At 45.6% G+C, this 23,370-nt stretch overlaps 1 protein-coding gene across 1 annotated transcript in view; it reads left to right on the forward strand.

Moving 5' to 3' along the window:
• MAP4K5 (mitogen-activated protein kinase kinase kinase kinase 5) overlaps positions 1–23,370 on the forward strand; it is a gene marked incomplete at both ends in the record, with an annotated part of 67,765 nt that overhangs the window by 24,152 nt on the left and 20,243 nt on the right. The window contains 6 exons of the mRNA XM_084270387.1: positions 10,860–10,936; positions 19,386–19,458; positions 20,333–20,464; positions 22,036–22,117; positions 22,717–22,833; positions 23,026–23,104. Of these exons, the coding sequence (XP_084126513.1) occupies positions 10,860–10,936; positions 19,386–19,458; positions 20,333–20,464; positions 22,036–22,117; positions 22,717–22,833; positions 23,026–23,104 (560 nt within the window). The remainder of the gene's footprint in view (positions 1–10,859; positions 10,937–19,385; positions 19,459–20,332; positions 20,465–22,035; positions 22,118–22,716; positions 22,834–23,025; positions 23,105–23,370) is intronic.

The following is a 23,370-nucleotide window of genomic DNA, read 5'->3' on the forward strand; positions in this document are numbered from 1 at the left end:
TCCTGAGCGGAAATGAGAGGAGATTTGTATCTCCTCGGTTATAACTCAGGCCCACCTGAGGATCCTGTGTTTGCTGGAAGAAGTAATTTCTCATGACTTGGTTGCTGGCCTACCTGTCAAATCCTTCCTTAACATACTCCTCTCCTACATCTCCTTACCCTCATAGAGTCTCTGTGGTTGTGGTTTGCCTGAACTGTGCTGTGTCTGTTCAGGCTCTCTGGGGCAGGGGATGAGCGAGGCTTCTCCTGGTAATGTGTGCTTGTGGACCAACCCTTGGAGCCTATGAAGCAATTAAGGGATGATTAAGAAAGTAGTGGGATTTATGGAGACACAATGAGCTAGCTTCCATCACCAGAGTGCTGCAAGGAATAAATACAGACTCTTTGGGAAGGAAAGATGGAGAAAACTCTGGAAAAACTCCTAACATAGAAGAGGCTGGCAGAACTGAGTGGTTTTCAGTCTGAGGGCAAGAGGACTGAAGAGGGATCAAACTACTGTCCTCCATGGTGGGCTGGCAGAGGAGCTGGAGCCAGGCTCTCATCAGGACTGCCCAGTGAAGGGGTGAGAGCCAGCAGGCACAGGCTGCACCAAGATATGGTGCAGCTGGAGGTGGGGAAAATTCTTCTCAAGGAGAGTGCTTGTGCTTTGGGGCAGGGCCCAGGAATGTGGTGAGATCTCTGTCCTTGAAGATTTTTTAAAGTTGACTGGGCAAGTCCTTGAGTGGTGTGACCTGACTCTGCAGTTAGCCCTACTTGGAGAAGAAGGCTGGAATATTGTGTCATGTTCTGGGCCCCTCAGCTCAAGAAGGACACAGAGCTCCTTGAAAGAGCCCAGCACAGGGACACCAAGGTAATGAAGGGAGTGGAACCCCTTCCTCATGAGGAGAGGCTGAGGGACCTGGGCCTCTTTAGCCTGGAGAAGAAGAGACTGAGGGGTGACCTCATTAATGTTTATAAATATATAAAGGGTGAGTGTCAGGAGGACGGAGCCAGACTCTTCTCAGTGATGGCAGTGACAGGACAAGGGGCAGCAGAATCACCAGGTTGGAAAAGCCCTTTAAGCTCATCAAGTCCAAGCATTCCTGTCCTGTGCTAAACCAGATCCCTGAGCACCTCATCTCCCCTCTGTTAAACACACCCAGGGCTGGGGACTCAGCCCCCTCCCTGGGCAGCCTGTGCCAGGACCTGACAACTCTGTCAGGGAAGAACTTTTCCCTCCCAGCTGAGCTGACCCTGCCCTGGGGCAGCTTGAGCCCATTGCCCCTTGTCCCATCTCCTGTCCCCTGGCTGCAGAGACCATCACCCACCTCTCTGCACCCTCCTGGCGGGGCAGTGGAGGTGGGGAAAAGGTCTCCCCTCAGCCTCCTCTTCTCCAGGCTCAGCACCCCCAGCTCCCTCAGCTGCTCCTCAGAGGATTTGCCCTCCAGCCCCTTCCCCAGCCTGTTTGCCCTTCTCTGGACGCTCTCCAGCACCTCAATGTCCTTCTTATAGTGAGGGGCCCAGAACTGGACCCAGCACTCGAGGTGCAGCCTCACCAGTGCCCAGCACAGGGGCACAATCCCTGCCCTGGCCTTGCTGCCACACTGGGTCTGACACAAGCCAGGATGCCATTGGCCTTCTTGGCCCCCTGGGCACACTGCTGGCTCATGTTCATCCTGCAGCCACCCAACACCCCCAGGTCCTTCTCTGCCTGACAGCTCTCCAGCCAGTCTCCCCCAGCCTGTAGCGCTTCAGGGGGTTGTTATGCCCGATGTGCAGCTCTCTGCACTTGGCCTTGTTTCAGAGAAGGCTGGTTTGAAATCACACTATGTTCATTTCACATACAAGTTTAGTATTATCAAGCTGACTTCTAGACCAGCTAAATTTTCCTGATGTGTCAGTTATCCTTGAATAAAAATTCCCAAACTTTTGACAGAAGGATCCATGTGTGTGCCTCCCCTTGTATTCTTGGTTGTGAAATCCCAGATCAGAACTTGGAGGGAACAATCACAGAATCACAATGATAACGTCTTTACAGTTGGGGATTTGTTAAATCTTTACTGTTTGTTAAGATAATGGTCATGGAATCAAGTATTTTTTATTCTTTTAATATTTTTATTTTTTTTACTCTCAAGTATTTTTTATCTTTTGAAGATGTGAAGCAGCTATTCATGAATTTGGGTTAACTCACCAAAGGCCTTTTTACCAAGATAAAAAAGAGGTGCAGGGAAAAAAGTGCTGGGGACGCTTCTAAAATGGAATGGTTTGGTGGCTTCACCCCACCCCCTGTTTTCTTCCTCCCAAGATAAATTATCAGGGCCACCAAAGTGCCAGTTATGAAGTGGGAGAGGAAGGCAGTGAGAATTCCCATCTACCACAGGGTTAGAGTGTATTGATGAAGAGGAGTTCAGAGTCCCCATCTACCATGGGGTTAGAGAATACTGATGAAGAGGAGTTCAGACCCATCTTTGTGGTTTTGACAATGAAGACCTGAAGTTGCATCTCCCTCCTCGTGGGATGTTGGTTTCCCTGCTGCCCTTTGAGGAGTTTCAAGGTGGTTTTAAGGATTTCTGCTGAAACTTTTCATATACTTTTGCTTTTAGTGTGAATTAAACATGAATTCATTAGGTGGCACGTGAGTCACTCTGTGGCCTGGTGTTCAGGTTGATGGCTGGTCTCTTCTGTAAAGTGATCACAGGCAGATTAATTTGAGGTTTCCCACATCCAAGGATGTTATCCTCTGGACTGCTTGATGGAAGATTTCCCCATGAGCCTAGCTGTTCATTGGCAAGTGATTATTGTGTTTGTTTATTTTTTAACCAGGGAAAAGTTTCTGAAATCTCAGCTTTTTTTTTTCCAAGTTGGAAAAATTAGAAAAATTCCAGTGACTGGATGAAAAGAAAGGTTCAGCTGCATCCTTTACCTTTTCTTCTCCTCCTTTTTTAAAGTTTCCACTGAAGTGTACTGGTGCACATCAACAAGCAAAGACCAGCCAGGCCACGCTGGTGATACCACTGTTCCCATTGCAGCTCTTCTAGAGTCAGCAAGGTCTTCTGCAAATCCAGCTCTGCACAAACACAGCTCAGGTGTCAGTGGCTGTGGCTCAGTGCCCATTAAAATGCCTTTAATTATCAAACCTGCCTTCTCCCACCAGGATTAATGATTGTAATGACTTAGTGAGTGGTGGTCAGTGGGCAGAACCTGGGGCATGCCCTTAACTCCCACCAGTGGGACCTCTACAAGCCATTTTGACTCCATCAGTGGTCCTTTCAGTCCTCAGCAATTTGATCTCGTTATGTGGCAGCTTCTTTGGAACAGAAGGGCCTCTTGCCCTGTGATGATTTGATGTGGTTCACAGTGTGGGTTTTCCTCTCATTTGGGGTTCTGTGTTTTTTGAACGGAAGGGCAGTACGTAGCAATGGGCAGGATGGTTCTCTTGGCCTTGCACACTTCATCCCATCGCTGTGCTACTCCATATTTACCAGGATTTAGGTGCAAACAGATGAGGGTGGTGGGTTTGGAGGCAGCGGGTGCAGCAAGTGGCTGGCAGGCTGTGAGCAACAAGGAAATGTGGTTTTCTCTGTGAGATCTGTGAAACTCCTCATTATATTGTTGTGTTTACTTAGGTGCAAAAAGCAACTGTGCAGATTTATGTGAGAGAAAAATACATGAAAGACCGTTAAATACAAAGATCCCATGTGTGATGGAGAGGTTTTTCTGAGCCATGAATCTCTGGAGGCAGGGAGTGTGTTTGGGGGAAGCATCCCTGTGTGCTGTTTGAAATGCTTCCTTGGCATCCTCTGTTGGAGATGGGATGCGGGACTGACGGGTCCCGTACCGTACCCAGTGTGGGGTTACTTTACGACTCTGGTTGGTTCTGTGATCCTCCTCACTTCACACCCCAAGAGATGTTTGTGAAGGCTGAAGGTGCAGGAAGTGAGGAGAGGCTCAGGGGAGAAGCTAAAACCGGTGCCCTTGGGTGACTCTGTCTGCTAACCCTTCCTGATGTGCATGGATTGCAGCGCTGAGACTAATTAGGCCATGATAAATGCAATGGAAACCACAGTGGGATCCCTCTGCTCCTGCTCAGCTGAACCAGTGGCTGATGTTCAGAGCAGCAGTGCCAGGGAGAGTGAACCAGCGCTGGGTTCATCTCCCAGCAGGTCTGTGGTGGGGCAGAGCAGTGCTTGAAGAACACAGTGAGGATGGCACTAACCTATCGCTACTGCAGCGAGAGGCTTCCTCGAGCATTCATGTCCCTGCACCTTATCCAAGTGAAGGAGGTCTGGGTTTAGTGTGGAACTCAAGAACAGTTTTGAAAACTGAAGTGAAGCAGAAGCCAAATCCTCTGCCATGAGAGCAGAGGGAAGAGCGGGACCCATTAGAGGCCGAGCAGCCTCTGCCTTTGCTTGGTGCAGCTTAAGCACTGCAGTGGGAAGTGCAAGGCTGGCCCAGAACCCCATTTTAATTAGCACTGATGACCATGTCTTACAAGCATCATTACATTGCTGGTCTAACTTGCCACAGGGAAGGGATTCCTTCTAGTCTGATGGGTTGTTTTTCTTTTATTTTCTTTAATACATCTTTTCAACATTCCCAGCCTGATCTTCACCCATAGCGTGTACACCCACATCCTCTTGGCAGAGATCTTGGGTGGGGGGTGTTGTTTGGTTTGTAAGGAGGGTTCACAGGATTTGGTTCACAGCATTTGTTTATTTCTCTTAGTTTTCATTCTCTGGGATGTCCACTGCCTCTGCAGGGTTGAATGGACTGTAAGAGCTTTGCAGGAATCTTCCAGATTCTAAGAAAAAGAAGCCCAACTAATTTATCTGCTCCATCACTTTGATGTTCTGACTCATTTTAAAGGCTTTGTATAGCTTTGTTGGACCATACTTACAGAGCACCATCAATTCCTGGACCAGGCCAGTGTCAGAAGCTGTTGCAGTTCAACTGTCATGGTTCCCCAGAGAGTGCAGCTCCTCTGAGCACCAGCACGAGCTCCTGTCAGTCCGTAGGGCACAGCTAGAAAAAGAATGGTAATAAATCTTCTAAGTTAGTCACCAGAGAAAAAGGCTTGTGATTTATATACACCATCTTCTGGGGAGGAGGAGGAGAAGGAGGAGGAGGTGGCTCATAGATGGGAATTAATTAGCGGATGGAAAAATAAAAGCTCCAAACTCAACACGACGGGGGAATTGGGAGCAGAAGACAAAAGACTCCGAAGCAGAGAGTGCCCCAGAGGAGGTGAGGAATGTGTTGAATTAAAGCTGCAAGAAACTCTGCACAATAAGATGGCAGGATTTTGGGAGACCCAGCGAAACCGTTGAAATGGAGGGTGGGGATGAGTTGTGGTTTGTTTGTGTTACTCCCTCATCTCCTGCAGGTAGCAAGAGAGTCGGTAGGCAAAGAGACCCCAGCGTGCAGCGAGACCCCAACACAAATAGGTATTACATCTGCTGCTACCTTCCTTTGGCTGTTCCCCAGACTAAGGAAACACACTCTCTACTTGGAAGGCTACTGTCATTGATTGATTTGCAGTTTGTGGCTGTACATTGGAGCTGCTACCACAGTTACTTAAGCTGAGCTGCTAAAATCAAAATAGACAAGTGTTTTTCACTTCTTTCTTTTTTTTTTTCTTTTGGCATAGACTTTGGAGAGCATTAGGCAAAAGTATTATGGCACGCTAATGACATTTCCCAGCATCCACTGAGTACAAATGCTTCAAATAATTTGGGAACCAATTCTATTTCAGAAACTAATCCAACTGTACTCAGCAGTGTAGAAGCCAAAACCATCTGAAACACTAAAGCCACTTCCTTCTATGGGTTTAGCAGATGAATCGAGAGGGGGCTCGATACAAAGAGGCAGCTATTTGCCAGTGTAGTTGTCTGCTGCAGAACTTTCTCCCTGGGAAAGCGTAATCCACAAAATAGCTTAAAATATACTCATGTCCCTTGTAAACACCACTGTAATAACAAGTAGCGCCCTCACTGAGGGCTGCTGTAATTGTGTTGTGCTCTGTACCTTTTGCAAGGTTACAGAAGGTTCCCATTGCTGGTTTTGGTTTGCTCCCATGTTGGTGTTTTCCATCTGAGCTACCTGTAAAGACCAGAAGTATCCAGTTGCCTATTTCAGGTTGGATCTTCAGCTGGAGTTGGAACCATTCAAGGGAAAACAGTCATCCAAAGGTGTGTGGTACTGTGCTCAGTACATTCCAAGCCAGGTCTGGCTTGTTAGGTTTGGTTTCTGTCTCCTGGTTCACACGTGGAGGTTCATATTCCCCACAGGAGTGCAGCCACAGGGCTGAGTCAGGCTGGGTGTCCCTTCTGGACTGCAGCCAGAACACAGTGGAGCTGTGCTGTCACCCTAGGGCATTTTGGGGACTGGAGAGAGGCTTGGTTGGGAGAGGTGGGTGTGCAGCTCCCTACACCGTGCTGCATCTGTGTGAAAGCCTGAGCTTCCAAGCCTGCCCAAGTCTCTAAAGCTGGAGCATCGCCTCGTGCCACATCCAGAGTGGTACTGCCATGGACTGCCTGTGGAGCACACACAAATAAACCAGGCAGAGAGTGCTCTTCTGGTGTAGAGTGCCCAGCATCTTCATGAAATTTGCCTTCTGATGTTACTTTGCATTTATAATCTGCTGTTCTTTCAGAAACATGTCAGGAGGGAGTGGGTGAGCTCCTGTTTCCATGTAGGGTCAGCTTTCACTTCCAGCACGGAGTTTCTTGGGTGAAGGTGGCCAGTTGTGTTGGGGAAGGAGGAGTTGTGAGTAGGAAAGAAGCTGAAAAATCACACATTTGAGTTGGAAGGTGCTGGAGTGTGATGCCTGGGGTGAAGGCAGGTTGTGAAGGGGTGAATCAGGAGGACACATGATTTGACAAGATGCGTGAAGAAGTGGTAGTGAGGTGGCAGTGGTGAGAGAGTGAAAACGGGCTCCTGAGAGGCTGAGGTGTACAACAGTAAGTAGATAAAGAGAGATGGAAGTGTTAAGGAACAGGAATGTGGATTATATGTGGACATGGCTGCTCTGAAATAGGATCCAGCCAGGACAGACGAGAACACAGACAGGGAAATAATTTCTGGTGTTAGACCTGTTGCTCCAAACACTTGTGTGCTACGTCCTGCAGCCCTCATGCTGCTGCAGCAGCACATCTCCATCAGGAATGTTTTCTATCAGTGGAGAGATAATCAGTACCATCAGTGGTTACCAGTTGGCAGCAAGATGCCTGGCGGTAAAATTCGCTGGTGGAAACATCATTGTTTCCAAAGAACTGTTTCCTGCTTGGAGTCAAGTTTCTGAGCTTCACGTTTGGGGGAAACTTAAATTCTTTCAGACTGCAGGTTTCCTTGAATCCCAAGCAAAGAGGTATGGGTAACACAGCTCGGATGCTTGAGTGTGGTTTGGATTATTCTCCTCGTTAAAGATGTGAAACTTCAAAAGGATTGTTCGCTGTTTCCAAAATGGTTGGTAAAGAGCAGTGCAGGAGTTCTGTATGTGTCCCACCTGGGGAAAGGGATGCTCCAGTAATGCTTTGCATCCTGTCCAGGCACCTCAAAATATTTTGGGGCTGTAGGTCAGTCCTCTTGCACGTGAAGCTGTTGGAAAATGTATTGGGAGTTAACAAGGGTAGAGATGAAAGATTGAGAGCAAACACCAACCTCAGCAAAAGCGTGTGTGTTGGGAAAGCCACCACTTTGGTCAGTGGAGATCGAGCTCTCACTGGGTTCAGGAAGGTGGCTTGGAAGGAGTGAGAGAGAACTGGGGAATGTGGTGCTGTCGGGAAATCAAGGCAGGGGACCTGATGGCCTGTGGGTGTTGCTGGCTGTGGAGTTTGTAAGCAGGGGTGAATGGTTTCTGCAGAGTTGTTGTTCCTGTGACTCTCTCTGCTCTGAAGCTCACGTTGTGGAAACACAAAGCGTTTGGGGAATGGTCCCAGCAGAGCCGATAGTCACTTCTGCTAACTCAAGGTGCAGATGTCTCGTGGTTGTACGAGCTGTAGGAATACAATGGAGTGTTCGTGCTCAGCAGCCATGCTGTGACCCTGCTCTGCATCCTTCAGCGTCCACCTGGTCCCACTGCTGAACGGCATCTCACTTCCAAATAACAAATGTGTATTATAGCCTTAGAAGACCCAGCACTGCAAAGTGTCTGCACTCAAGCTGCATCCCAAGGCTCAGAAGGAAGGCTTTGGAGCATGTCACGCCTCTGCCAGGCATCCTGCCCTGTCTCTAGCATGCTGGGGCCCATGGGCACTGTGTGTTGAGGGGCAGGAGTGCTGTCTGCCTGGCACCTTGAAGATCTGGCCTCATACCAAGAGGTTCTGTCCCACCCTTTGGTGACACCGTGCATGTCTCCGAATGCCGTCAGTTCCCCCCTCCCAGTTGCCTGCGAGCCCTGGACGCTGCCTGCCTGTCCCTCCCTCTGTTCCCACACAACATCAGCCCTGTGATGCAGTGCTGAAGTAATGCAGAAGAAACCAATTTAAAACATAAACAGGGAACCTCTTCCTTGAGGAGCCTTCCAGACAATCAAGGGATTCCCTGCTGACCCAGGAGGAGTTGTGAGAAGTGACCCTGGATCTTCTTACAGGGTGGCACCGCTCAAAGCAGTCAGCAGAGCACATGGAAATACAACTGGGAGTTGGACTTGCTCAAACCCCATCAAGGTCAGGAGTGCTCAGAAGACCCTGTAGCGCTGTGTGATAGGCACTGGAGCCATCAGATCCATCCTGTGCTGCAGCATGAGGTGTGTGGATCCAACATAGACATACTCTCCAGTGAGGACAACCTGGCAGGACATCTATAAATTCACTGGTGTAAACGGGACATCAGTTTTCTCAATGATCTCCTGTTTAAATCTGGATTTACTTCGAATTTACCAGGCCTCACTCTGCTTAGCTTCTGCAGCCCAGTGCATCACACACTGCTAGGGCTGCAGGTTTCAGCAGTCCCCTCCCTGCCAGCTGTGCTGGAGAACAAGCAGCGGGTTGTGCCAAGCTGTGATCAGAGGAGAATATCCCATTGTAACGCTCCGTTGTGTCCTGCGTCTCGCTGCAGAGGTGAGATTACATAATAGTAGCAAGCTGCAGTGACTCACTGTGTGATTTACAGCAGCTCCCTGAACGATGTTTTTGCTCCACATGCCACATAACCCATAATTGCAAACATGTGAGGAGACAAAAAGGACATTTTTCCGATTCCATGTTATTTAGCATCAAGCGATCTCTGATGAGTAAAACAGATGGAAATTTCTCTGTATGGATATATTGTCACCTTTGATCTAATTCTTTTCATCTCCCTGTCTCCCTCGCTGTGAAGTATTTTCTACAAATTCTTTGCCTTACTCTTTTTTTTTGTTGTTTTCATGCTATCCAAGGATATTTAATTTTTGCCCTATTCCAGCATTTCTTGCCAAGATTAATACTCCAGCTGCCTGGAAACTCTGAATTCCTCTGTTTTGAATTCACTCTTGTCGTCTTTGAGCGACTATACATCTTCTCTCCTATCTCTGTGTCCCATCTTTCAGAATCTTTTCTACATATTTTAGCCAAACTTTTCTCATGGATACTTCTCCACATCTTTCCATCTGTTTGCAACTTTTCTAGCAGCTCCCTGTCTGTATTCAGCCTGCATCCCCTTTTCCTCTGAAATCCTGTTTCTTTTTGCCTTCCCCTGTGGAGTACCCTGTTTCTTGCACAGATTCTTCATTTATTAATTGCAAATTGAGATCATCTTTTCTGTCTTCCTCTACTACAGGCAGGATCAACCTCAGTCACTCCCAATGGGCATTTGTTCAGTGTTCTCTTTTTTGTTGTTGTTTTTCTTTTGGGGTTTTTTTTTCCACTGTTGGGAAATTTCACAGCTTCCCATGCCTTTGAGTTCACTGCTCTCATGTTGTTCTGGTAGGAAGAGTTTTTCATTTGTATGGGCAAGGTAGGTTAAGGCAATTTAAGCCCATTGCTAATTGTCCTATCATAAAAGTGGTGAATGTATTATCCCTTCCCTGATCCCTTTGATGTGCATGAAGGTTGTTATCTTCCCTATTGTCTTTTCCTAGCCCTTTTTCCTTCAATTTTCCCCCATCAGTCATGGTTCCTAGAACTGCCATTCCCATTGCTCCATGTTGCTAGCCAAGGGCAATTCCTGCTGCTGCCTGATGAGGTTTTGCTTCTTGATGGTGACTTTCACGGGGGGGTAGTATCTACTTGTTTTGAAATGTTGTTTCTGACATACTGATGTCTCTTTGATTCAAGAAGAGAGCAGGGGTGTTTGGCATTTCATACCCTGGACAGCTAGTAGTGTTAGAGTAAGGCCCTGCGCTGTTTGGTGTGGGGTTGTGAGGGTTTTGCTTTCAAAGACTTGACTTTCTTGAAAGATTTGTGTGGTTTAGAAATGCTCCAGTTAGTGATTGGGGTGCATTCAGTTTCCCTGAGGAAGTTTGTCAGAGAAATGGGAGAAATTAACCCATCGAATTCAAGCTCCAGGATCCTTTGTTCTCAGTAATCTTTAATAGGCAGGGCATGTGAATTCAAGCAAAGCCATAGTGAAAGGTAACCTACAAAGCAAGCACAGTGTGAAATCTCTGCTAAATTTAGGAAATCAGGTCGCCTTTTTTACATTATTTAAAAAAAAAAGCTACTTTTTTTAAGAAAAGAGACTCTTCACATTCAAAACTCTTCTTGTCATGTTTCCCTGCCCCAGTGAAGTGTTTCTCCCTACAATTCAACTTCAGGAAGCCCTTGAGGATTTACTGAAATAAGTACTTGTGTTCGTGCAAGCATTCCCTTCTGCCTCTGCATTTCAGAGCCGTGTTCTGAAGTAAAAGCCTGGTAATTGCTGAGGCATAAGAGTTGTGATCGTTTGGAAATCCTTGTACCACAGTGGCGCTTCTTTCACTGTATCTGAGAACATCCACCTGTGTGTGGACAGCTGGGGACCCGCCGTGGAGCTGTACATCGGTAATGGCTGCCCTGGGTCCTTCCTGCGCCAGGCTCGTTGTTGCTCAGGGAAGCTGCTTCAAAGCACAGCAAATAAAAGCATCTCTTTAAAAAGAGGTTATTTAAAACAAATATTTACCACAGAATTCCAGACTGCTTTGGGTGGGAAGGGCCCTCAGAGCCCCCCCCCAGTGCCCCCCTGCCACAAGCAGGGACACCCCCTCAGCCCAGGGTGCCCCAAGCCCCATCCAACCCGGCCTTGAGCCCTGCCAGGGATCCAGGGGCAGCCCCAGCTTCTCTGAGCACCCTGTGCCAGGGCCTCTCCTTTTCCCAGGAAGGATTTCTGCCTCCCAGCCCCTCTCCATCCCCCTCCTACAGCTGAAGGCTGTTCCCCTGGGCCTGGCCCTCCCTGCCCTGGGCACCAGCACCTCTTCAGCTCTCCTGGAGCCCCTTGAGGGATGGGAAGGGGCTCAGAGCTCTCCCCAGAAGCAGCTTCTCTTCTCCAGGCTGAGCCAGCCCAGCTCTCCCAGCCTGGCTCTGGACCAGAGGGGCTCCAGCCCTCGGATCATCTCTGTGGCCTCCTCTGGACTTACTCCAACAACTTTAAACAAACATGTGAAGAATCCAGAAGGACTGTGTGGTGCTTGAGACCTATTGGACTTGTAAAAATCATATAAGTTAAGTGTGCTTTCTGGGTTACTCATCCCTGACTGATAGAAGGAGATAACTTCTACTAGTGAAACGTTAAACAAAAGCAGTTTTTGCCTTGATAAGGACATGGTCATTGCCATCGTCTGGATCAGTGTTTTATCTAAAACCAGAAACCTTTTTATGTGTTCCAGTCTCTTGTGTCTTGCAAACTGTTACAGAAGTTTTGTGCACGCCAAAGGAAGAACAAAGGTAGTGAAGGATGTCTATGTATCCACGATCACAAAGCAGGCGCCTGTCTTGGATGGCCTAATAGGCTGACTCCTGCCATGTCGCTCTTCCAAGGGCGGCTGTCAGGCTGTGCTGATGTTATTTGATAGATCACTGCTGGTGTAGGGGCTGTTCCTACAGAGCCAGCTGATCAGAGCCTCCTTAGGACCCCTAACACTGGGCTGGGGTGAAGCCTGTCCCAGGCCTCAGGGAGGCAAAGCTGTGGCCTTGATGCTCAAGAGCTTGGGGGGAACAGGAGGATGTTCTCTCAACAGGATTTAATAAAAGTATACCAGTGTTTTTTGTAGCTCTCAGAATTTTTAGTTAGCTTCATTGCATCTATGACTTATTTATTAATTTAAACTTAAATGGAAGTGGCAGAAACACGCTGGGCTCTTCTTGCTCAGGCCAGGCTGTATTTTCCTATAGATTTGTTTTTTCTTTCTCAATTTTTTTCCACCAAAGAATGCTCAGATGTGCAAATGTGCTTATGTAGCCATCCTCATCCCAAACTGTGCTCATCACAAGGCAGCCTGTGCTGAGGACTCTGTGCTTCTCTTCTGAGTCAGCGGTGGCTGAGTGGGCGGGCAGGCCATATGCTCCATCAGGGTCGTTTTGCAATGAAATACTTTTAATAAAGAGCCTCTGGTATGTGATCTCTTCTGGTTTCAGGCAGGGGACTCTGGATGTAGCTTGCAGCAATCTTTCCTTGTTGTTGGGACCCTTGTGCTGTGAGCACCAGGTCCCAGTAATGCTCCAAACTGGGGCTGTTTGATGGCTACACAGGGCCTGCTCCTGTCTCTGTGGGATCCCCTTTCTTCTTCTTCAGAGCTCTTTCGCTGCCTGAAAGTTGAGCTGTCTGAACTGATGGATCACGGTCAGGCCACCAGGCCAGCCTGTCTCTGTTGATGTTCAAAAAAAAGTGTGTGTCATGCAAAAGAACTAACAAAGGGTGGAAACTGGCAGGCTGATATGTGTAGGTAACTCTTGCTGAACAGGCTGCTGGGCTGGAGAACCCTCCTAGGAGGGCTTGGCAGTCACCCAGGCCCCCAGCTTGTTTTTTTGGGAGGTAGAGGCAGGCTTTCAGATCTCTGAAACATTCAGTTGCGTGTGATGTAACTCTTAGCTGCTTCCTGTTTTTCAGGAGATGACTTTTCATTGATCCAGCAAGAAATATATATGGTTAAAGAATGCAAGCATTGCAACATAGTCGCCTTTTTTGGGAGCTATTTCAGGTAAACCCCACTTAGTTTTTTAACTGTGTTTCTCCCAGTCCTTTCCCAAGACAATGCTCAGTCTGGATTAATACTTATATCCTCTCTCAGTGTTGAATTCACTTTGGTTCCCAGTTGGCTTTGAAAAACGTTAAGTGACTAATACTTTGTTTTCTCTGCTGGCCAAAAGGCTGGAATATTTTTATCACTAGGAACAGAAAGAATCTTTTCCCCTAGAGATTTTTACAACATACCCAATCCTACTCACTTGTGGGGTAGACTTTAAAGGTTCATCACTTTTAATATGAAACTAGCTTGTTATTTGTCTAGAGCAGAATTACTTTGTGATATTTTATTTAATGGCAGCCTTTCACGCTGCGGAAGCACAGCCAGGGAGGCGTAAGAGCAAAGCACTGAATATAACATTTTATATTATTATTAAAATATATTATAATTAAAATATTATTTTAGTAGTATTATTATTAAAGTTATTATTACCACTGGTAATAATATTTTTCATAGTTCTGGTGTAACAGATGCAACGTAGTGAGAGGCAGAAACAAGGTGATGCCAGCTGGCTGCGTCTTCCAAGTGCACACGTTAAATGTTGTGTAGAAAATTGGGGAATATTTTCCATTTCTGTGGAACTCTGCCATTTATCAATTGGCTCTGTGGGAATATAGATCACCACTTTGCCAGCTTGGTCTTTTTTTCTCTCCAAGGCTTCATCTTTAGATTTCTTGGAGCGCGGTGGTTTTTTAAGTAATCCATACGACCTAAATAGACTGCCAAACTGGAACAAAATGGCTACATTTCTAAATTCTCAGCCCCCCTTTTCCAGGCCATAAAGTTTTAGATATAAAATAAGAGGTTTTTTTAGATATAAGTAGGTAATTTCAATTTCAGATAGAAACTGTGAGCCTAGGGTGTTACCTAATGTAGTCTTGCAGGTAAACCTCAGACGATTCTTCTGTGAGTTCTTTGTTGCAGTTAGGAGGTAGAAATTCTAACAACACATTCTAGCTTTAATAATGTTTAAAGGCTTCTCAGTGATTTTGGCATAAAGTTCTCATTTTAATAGGTGAGAATTTATATTGAGGTTATTAATGACAGGTAAAACAAGTAACCACTAGTTGTGTATGAGAATGTGCCTTTTTTTTTAAACAGTGATCAAGACCAATAGAAAATACTTTAAATAATCATGATGAGCTCCATTCTCCATACAGATCAATCAGCTTCTGATGCCTGTGTTTTATATTTCTTTTGATAGCCGTGAAAAGCTGTGGATATGCATGGAATACTGCGGTGGGGGATCCCTCCAAGATATCTACCATGGTACTTTGAAACTTTCTTTTAACATTTGTATATTTGGGATGCTTTCTGCAAAGAAGAAAAATACATAAGCAAACTAACAGGGAATTGTTGGTACTGGTCTGGCACTGGGTGTGTTTTATCTTAGGGGTTTTTAGCTACATTTGTTGAGAGCACTTCTCACATATGGTGACTGGCATTCTAAGGCTAATACCCTGTCATTCTGGGGCAGAACATGCTTTATTTTGTAATCATCATGTTATTTATTTTTCTCCATGATGCTTAGGGGACTGACCCAAAGAGTTTGAGTTACTCCAGTGGCGAGCTCTCCAGTAGCTGCAGCTGCTGTAGGCTGGGAGCTTGCCAGCCTCTTGACACTGCATGCAGAAGCAGTTTATCTGCTTTCATAGAAGCATATAATGGTCTGGGTTGGAAGGGACCCCAAGGATCACAGGGCTCCGACCCCCTGCCACAGGCAGGGACACCAACCTCCAGGCCTGGAGCTACACAAGGTTGCCCAGGGCCCCATCCAACCTGGCCTTGAACACCCCCAGGGATGGGGCACCCACCCCCTCTCTGGGCAGCCCCTTCCAGCCCCTCACCACTCTCACTGCAAAGAGCTTCCCCCTAATATCTCATCTAACCCTCCCCTCCTTCAGCTTCACTCCATCCCCCTTGTCCTGCCAGTCTCTGCCCTTTAACAAGCTGATTCCCCTCCTGTTCCTCTGCTCCCTTCAGGGACTGGGAGGCTGCAATGAGGTCCCCCCACAGCCTTCTCTTCTCCAGGCTTAACAAGCCCAGCTCCCTCAGCCTCTCTCCGTAGGGGAGATGAAAGGGGTGGAAGAAAAAAACCCTCTAAAAAAGCTCCCAAGCAGAAATCACATTTATTAGATACAGACACTGTACATGGTGTAAGGAAGGAGTTTTCACTAGGAAATCTCAACATTTGACTTTTAAAGGGTGAAATTCATTCCTGCTCCTGTGGAAAACCTTACCTCTCTCTTACTATTATTTTCCCCTCTGAGGTTTCATCTAGAGTCATTGGTTCTGTAGCAGGATTTATTGGGATTGCTGGAAAAGCAGTCTGGGGACTTGCTCAGCCCTCAAATGATAACAGGAGTTTTAGAATACCAGAGCTCTTTGTGCTTTGTTTCTCAGCCAGGTAGTACAAATAGCTTTAAAACAATACTAAGTCCCCCAGGTCCCTAGTATAGAACATTGCCATTCTGGTATAAAAAAATGAGCAGAAGTTACTTTAATTGCTTTTTACTTCCCTCAGACTACAGGATATTACATTACTACAAAGTCTCTTGTAAAATGATAATTAGATTTCTGTCAAAACACGTTTTCTTCTCGCTGTGGGTATTGTCTTCTGTTACTGTGCTGGGGTTGGTTGTTTTATTTTACAAAAAAGCCTTTCTGTAAAGCAAGCAAACAAACCCCTCTTCTCAGCTGAATGTAAAACACAGCCTGTGTAAAATCAGTCTGTAGCTTTTGCGAGGAGAAACCGCTTTTCATGATGTTATTTATGTGTTTTCTATTCCAGACTTAATGCATTTATTTTTTTCCCCAGTAACAGGCCCTCTGTCAGAGTTACAAATTGCATATGTCTGCAGAGAAACTTTACAGGTACTGTCTTTCTGCAGGTATATAATGAAGTGTACAGAAAGTAGATGAAGGTGATGGTTCCAGAAAGCACTGCAGTACCATCCCTTACGCTTGCAAGCGCTGGGAATCCATCTGAAACTCATAAACCTGGGTTAATCTGTTAGTTTCTACATCATAACTAAAAATCAGCAAGAAACCCCAGTGACATAGTGATTGCTGTAACTCTCAAAGGCATTTCCCTAAGAGCAGATGTCTCTATGGATCTCACTACAGGACTGATAATGCTAAAACTGCATCCTGCTCCCATCTCTTTGGTGGCCTGGGCAGGGCTTGGGCTGTGGCCGCGGTGTTGGCTGAGCTGTTTTCACCCTATTGTTTAACACAGAGGCTCAGTGCAGCAGTTGTTTAGGATATATTCTTGAAGTTTGTTGTGGAAAACAGCTCATACCTAGTAAGTGAGGGTAAGTAGCTGAGGAATGAAAGAAGAGGGCACATTTTAAGCTGTTTGCTTGTTGTCTGGCAGCAAATTCTAATCATTTGTAGAGGAAAAATACAGCAGTGAGATGGCTAAAAATCTGTTACATTTGGTGGTTGCTAAAACCTGAAGAAATGCAAGATAAGACAATGCAAGCTACTTGTTTTTTGAAAAAACTTTACTTCCCCCACTCTTTATCCATGAGTGATTCCATGAGGGAATCACAGGGATGCACACCTTTCCCTGAAGCAGTGGCTGAACTGGTCACTGCTGGAGGCAGGGCTGTGGAGCTGTGAACATCTGCTCAGCAGTTCTGTTCCTGATCCCTTCTGTCCTGCTGGAAGGGTAGACTAAAAGCAAACTACCTGCTGATTGAAACCTTCAGGACTTCAAATACTACTGCTAATTTTAGTAAAGGGAAAAGGTGAGGTACCTTGAGGTTTGTTTTGAAAATAGATGTGTGTCTACGTAAAACGTTACACCAGGGTTGGCTTAAGCAACCCTTCACATGGAGGGGGGAGACCTGAGGAACAGAATCCACCATGCCTCTTCCCTGCAAAGCTCACATTTCTCCCCTTTCAAATAAAATACCTGGAGTGATTTAAATTTATTAGATGGGACTGGCTTTGTAGTATGTGAACTAATGAAGCATGGTGTCTCTTCTATTTCCAGGGTCTCGCTTATTTGCATATGAAGGGCAAAATGCACAGAGACATAAAGGTAACTTGGAACTTTTTGAGATTATCTTAACCTTCTAGCCCAGAAAAATACTCCAAATAAAGCTTCTTAACTTTTTACTTACTATGTTTTAGGGTGCAAATATCCTACTGACAGACCACGGAGATGTCAAATTAGGTAAGTTCCCTGGATTTAATTAAGACAGAAAGCAAACAGGAGGGCTTCAATTTGATTGCTCAAAAGCTACAGTCCCAGCTGGGAGGCTTTGTTTTAGCAAGTTACCTTTTAATTCTAGCATTCTGGTGAGACAAAAGAATAACCAGAATGTAGAGACCATGCCTCCCAAGAAGGTTGAGCTTTTGCTAAGGCTGAGTTTTGTGTTGAAAAGGATATATACAGCAAAGCTTGAGCTAGCTACAGATGCTAACACATAATAAAGCAGATCTCCTCTGTTGGTACAGTCGGTTTTGTTAGATACTGTTCTCAGTGGCATGAAGCTTTTGGTGTTGCACCATAGGATGTTCTTACTCTTATTTGGGGCAGTAGTTGATGATGGAAAGCGTGTATCCATCGTGAATGTAGAAGATGGGAAGTTTTGCATTCTATCAGGATGTTACAGATGATATCAGCCACCACATCTTGAAGTCTCCCAGGTCTCCCTGGAATTTGTCAGGTTGGAGTTACCTGGATATCAACGTGTTCCTAGCCAGAATGGTAGTTCTTCCTTGGAGCCTCCAAGGATCCACTTTGTGAGACAGCATGTCACTCCAAGAAAGACAGGCAGAGAAGGGCAATGAAGCTGGGGAAGGGGCTGGGACACAAGTGTGATGAGGAGTGGCTGAGGGAACTGAGACTGTTCAGTCTGGAGAAGAGGAGGCTGAGGGGAGACCTCCTTGCTCTCTCCAGCTCCCTGACAGGAGGTTGTGGGGAGCTGGGGCTCAGCCTCTTCTTGCAGATACCCAGCGACAGGAGGAGAGGGAATGGCTGCAAGTTGTGCCAGGGGAGGTTCAGGTTAGAAATGAGGAGACATTTCTCCTCCCAAAGAGCGGTTGGGCATTGGAAGGGGCTGCCCAGGGAGGTGGTAGAGTCACCGTCCCTCCAGGTGTTTGAGGAAAGGCTGGATGAGGGACTCAGGGACATGGTGTTAGTGAGTGATAGAGGTGGTAGGGGGATGGTTGGACTTGGAGGTCTTTTCCAACCTTAATGAATGTGTGCTTCTATGATCTTCTGAGCCTGGCAGCCCATGGAAAAGTGGGGTTTGCTTCTGCCTGTGCCTCTAGCCCAGTGTATGGCATTGGGCATTTCCATGCAGGCAGAGAGAAACTCTTCTCCTTTGCAAGCATTCTGAGGTCTACTGATAAAAACTCAGAAGAGCTTTGTATTACATGCTTCCTGCAGTGACATTTTACATTTAGCTGGGTGCAAACAGGCTGAATTTCTTGCTAGTTGAGTGCGCTGCCTTCAAACCCCCAATCTACTTGTCTGCTTCATGGAACTCTATGTGTGGTTAGGGCTCAGGAGAAAGTAAAGAGCAGACATCCTGGGAGAAGGAATGAGATGCTCAGCACCTTTATCATGCCTGATTGAGCATTAGCAGCAGTGCTGCTCTTCAGAAGAGCTGTGTGGCACAACACGTGGTGGTAGAACCAGGAGTGCCATGCTAGGACACAAAGAGAAAACCTTGAAACTGATAGGAGATGCCACTAACTGCATTAAACCATACCTTCCTTTTGCCTGCTAAGCTAGTTAGGTATGCCCCAGCTATCCTCCAGCTATCATACTACAAATGAAATAAAAATAAAAAGGACTGAAATGATTTTTGGCTCTGCAAGACCACCTGATTATCTGCAGCTCGGAGAGCAAGGGATTATTGTCCCCTAGACAGTGTCTGGAAAGGAGAACAGATGCTCCCCTGCAGTTCCTCCATAAGTAACACAGAAGTAGTACCGTTTCCAAAGCACGATGCTGTTTTTCCTCCCAAATATTAAATGAATATCTACTGAGTTTTGTGAGGTTGCTTGGTTGCTGTCTTGTGAGATGGAAAAATAGGAGAGGAGTGAGCTGTATGTCGAAACTCGGCTTTTCAGTTTGAAGTCGTGGCAGGAAAGACGTTAGCTGAGCTCACTGTGAATCTTCAGCTGTTGAAGCTGAATTAATTTTTAATTTGGATGAGAAATGTGCTTGTTCTTTCATAGTATGACATTTCCTAGAGTAGAATTCAGGTCTTAAAATGAGATGTCTAAATCTGTGATAATTCGTTTTCCAGCCGACTTTGGTGTAGCGGCAAAAATCACAGCGACCATTGCGAAGAGGAAATCGTTTATCGGTACCCCTTACTGGTGAGAACCCACACTGATTGCTGGGACTGCAAAGCCAAGTCTGCATTGATGCCAAGGATTCTAAAACACACACACTTAAACTGCCTAAATTCCCTTTTTTTCCAAGTAAAATGCCCCCAAGGTTAGATGTCTGGGGAGCTCTCCTCGTAGTGGAGGTGTTGCTGTAGCACACACTGCCTGATGTTTTGGGGCAGGATTGCTGTTTCTCCCAAGTTTGTTAATGCAGAATATTTCCCCCCTTTTTTTCTGGATACCTAAAGCATGTTCAGTTTCTTGGAAGCTTCTTGGGCTTTTGGGGAATAAACCAAACAAGGTCTTTTTGGTTTGCTTGCAGAAAGAGTGGTGAAGAAAAACAGATGTCAGACTGTCTTTTAATCATCTTTACTGATTAATGTCTGTACGGGGGCATTTAATATGCATGTATATTGCTATATCTTGAGCTGGATTATATATGCAAATTTAACTGCTGTTGCTTTCTGACATTGCTGTGATGCAGTTGGGATGCTCAGGGCGATATTCTGGTGTAGACTGAATGTGTAAGTACAGCTTAATCCAGACAATGGGTTTTAATTGTTTGCTGCCCTCTTTATCCTGTTGGAGGAGGACTGAGGGCAGGAAGATTATCTGGTCATTAAAGTGTTTCACCAGGAATCATGAGACTGGTTCTATTCCTGTTGCTGCTGTCCAGCTCATGACCTCAGGCAAAACCTCTTTGTGCTTCTCCACTCCTCTAAGCCAGCTGAAGGGAAGGGGGCAGCAGGTTTTGGGGGTATACCTGCTCTGGGGTTACGTGACATGCTTTGTGCCTCTCATGTGTGGGTACTGATTGAGAGGTGGCCAGTGCTCTCACTGAATGATACCTTTGCTTTTAAAGGATGGCCCCAGAAGTCGCAGCGGTGGAGAAGAATGGTGGATACAACCAGCTCTGTGATATCTGGGCAGTTGGCATAACAGCGATTGAACTTGCAGAGCTTCAACCACCCATGTTTGATCTTCACCCAATGAGGTCTGTTGGCAGGGGAGCTTATTTATCTTGAGGACCACCATCAGTCCCAGGAGATAGTTTAACCATCTCCATAGCTCAGTCACAGAAACTCACACTAGAGTTCTTCCATCAGCCGTCTGCTTTCTGCTTGACTGCTTTTAAGTCATCAGTCTGAAGATACAGACTTAAATTTAGAGATGAAATTGTCATTGAAATTCTTAATTTGAAAAAAAAAACAAACCAAACAACCAAACCTTGGTAGTGTCAACAGCAAAGTGATTAAGAAGTGGTGTAGTAAAGCACCAGAGAAGCCATAGCCTCGTGTTTAACAAGACTGAGCACAGTGATAAACAGAGTTTATTTAAAGATAAGAAAATAACAGCGTTACATCATTGTCTTCTAACACAGCATAGACTACAATCCAGTTCCACCAGTGTGATTCTTACTGTAAAGTATTAATTGAAAGTGTTGAGGTACTGGAATTAAATTTTTCTACCAAATAATAACATTATTTTTTCTTTACCTTTAGGGCTTTGTTTTTAATGTCAAAAAGTAATTTTCAACCACCAAAGCTAAAGGAAAAGGCAAAATGGTAGGTGAAACTCTTCCCTGTGTTTAATATTTTAAAGATCATGTGAAAAAACTATTCGTTGTTATTGAGAAATAGCGTGTGCTGTGTCAAACTAGGGAACCTGAGAGGTGATTTCACTCACAGGAAGTTTCACAGAGGCACAACTAGTGTATCTTCTAGGAAGAAAAATGTTCCTATTACAGGGTGTTTGCCACTGTCAATGGGACAGGCAATCATTTAATCCATCCATGATTTCCTACTGCCTGCAGGATCGTGTGCCTGGGTTCAGCTAAACCACGACCCGCACTAACACTTCATTTATGAGACTCAAAACAATTCTAGTATGTGGGATTTTTGACTCAGTCTCTTTACCTTGAGGTGTTTGGGTGGGCAGATGTGTGCTAGAGGAACGGAGAAACACTTCTGAGAGCACGTTTCCTGTATTGAGGCTGTTTGGTGTAACCCCAGGCAGTGCATGTTACTGCTCCGGTGTCACCTTCTCAGACACTAGGGTTAGAAGAGGAAACATGTTTCATAATGTCATGTGAAAGCAAGAGGACTTGGGCTAGCATTGCCCCCAAAGAGGTGTACTAACACAAACCCAGAGGTGAGAAAAATGCTTGAAAAAAGTCTATGTCCAGTAACAACATTGAGTTGTAACATCCATCTAAAAAGAGGTGATAGGACACAGTCACCTACGTTGTTCTGAAAATAGCAACAGAGCAGTTTGAAGAGTAAGTTGAGTCTCTAGATAGAACTTTGTATTTTGTTTTCCTACCTGTAGCCAAGAAGATGAAATCTGTAGGTTTGTACAAAAACCCATCTGTACCAAAACATTTTCCATGCAAGTTTCATGAATTGAATGAGTTTTTCCCTGTTTCATTAACTTGGAAATGTAATTATTCAAAGCACCTGCATGACATTCTGATTTAGCATACCCTTTGGTAATCTGTTGAGTGATGATGTTAAAATCAGGAATATCTTCTTGAAAACTCCAACATAACTCTCATTTTTCTTTAAGGTCATCAACATTCCATAATTTTGTCAAAATAGCACTTACAAAAAACCCAAAGAAGAGACCGACAGCGGACAGGCTCCTTTCTGTAAGTGACTTGGAATGTTTTGTGACACCACTAAAAGATCCCTCCTGAGCAACAGATCAATTAGAAGCCAAACTGGAACAGTTGATTCTCTGGTCTTACACTGTGGGTGGTAAAATCTGAAGGGAAGAGACATTGGCCAACTGTAGGATGTAGCAAGATTTTGTTCAGTATCAAGGTTTTTAGATTGGTTTTGGTAAGAACAATTAAGAAATTTGCTTCATATTGTCTTCAGCCTTGTCCCTTCTTAAAGTGGGGGTGTCAGCCTCTTGGGTAGAGCTGTGGAGACCTTGACCATTGCTGTCACCCACACAGAAAACAGGTGTATTTAGCAGTCGATGACTAAACTCAGCTGAATTACATAAAAAATGAACCTCAGGCGTTACTTTTAGTTTGACTCAGTTTAATTTCCAGTTTCCAAGCTGTCAGAAGTGGCATTCCTATGCTTATGGAGAGGTCAAAAAGTCTGGCTGTTAAGGAATTGTTAGATACCCAGAGCCCCAGAAATAAGGCAGAATCCAGGAATGCTCTGGATGGGATGTTGAGTATTGAAAGGAACACATCAGTTGCATATCATAACTTGTTCTTTTCTGTGGTTCTAGCATAGCTTTGTAGGACAGCCTGGTCTTTCAAGATCTTTAGCAGTCGAGCTGTTGGACAAAGTTAATAATCCTGACAACCATACACACTACAGTGAAGTTGATGATGACGATTTTGAGGTGAGAATATCTTTTATTTTCCATCTTTAAGGAAATCTATGGTTTCAATACCTTGTGTTGCTTTGGGAGTGTCATCTGTGCAAGTCTAGAATAAAAGTATTGTGGTTGCAAGAGCTGTTCTTTCATTGTTGATTGAGATCCCTCAGAAAGCTACACGACTTGTCTCAGCCTTTCCCCTTACGACCCCTGCAGCCTCACTCCGTTATCCGCCACACGATTCGTTCCACGAACAGGAACGTTCGGGCAGAGAGAACAGCGTCGGAGATAAACTGTGAGTTCCTGCTTTGGTGCTGGTTTCCTTCTACTGATGGAGGACACGGTGTCACTCTTGTGTTGCGTTCTCTAGAAAGTCTCTTCTGCAGTGGGTTCATAAGTGAACCTTTTCCTAATCACAGAATCTCCAGGTTGGAAAAGCCCTTTAAGCTCATCGAGTCCAACCGTCCCTGTCCTGTGCTGACCCAGATCCCTGAGCACCTCATCTCCCCTCTGTTAAACACACCCAGGGGTGGGGACTCAGCCCCCTCCCTGGGCAGCCTG

Source organism: Gallinula chloropus, assembly GCF_964237585.1.
Source record: "Gallinula chloropus genome assembly, chromosome: 14".
Taxonomy (NCBI): domain Eukaryota; kingdom Metazoa; phylum Chordata; class Aves; order Gruiformes; family Rallidae; genus Gallinula; species Gallinula chloropus.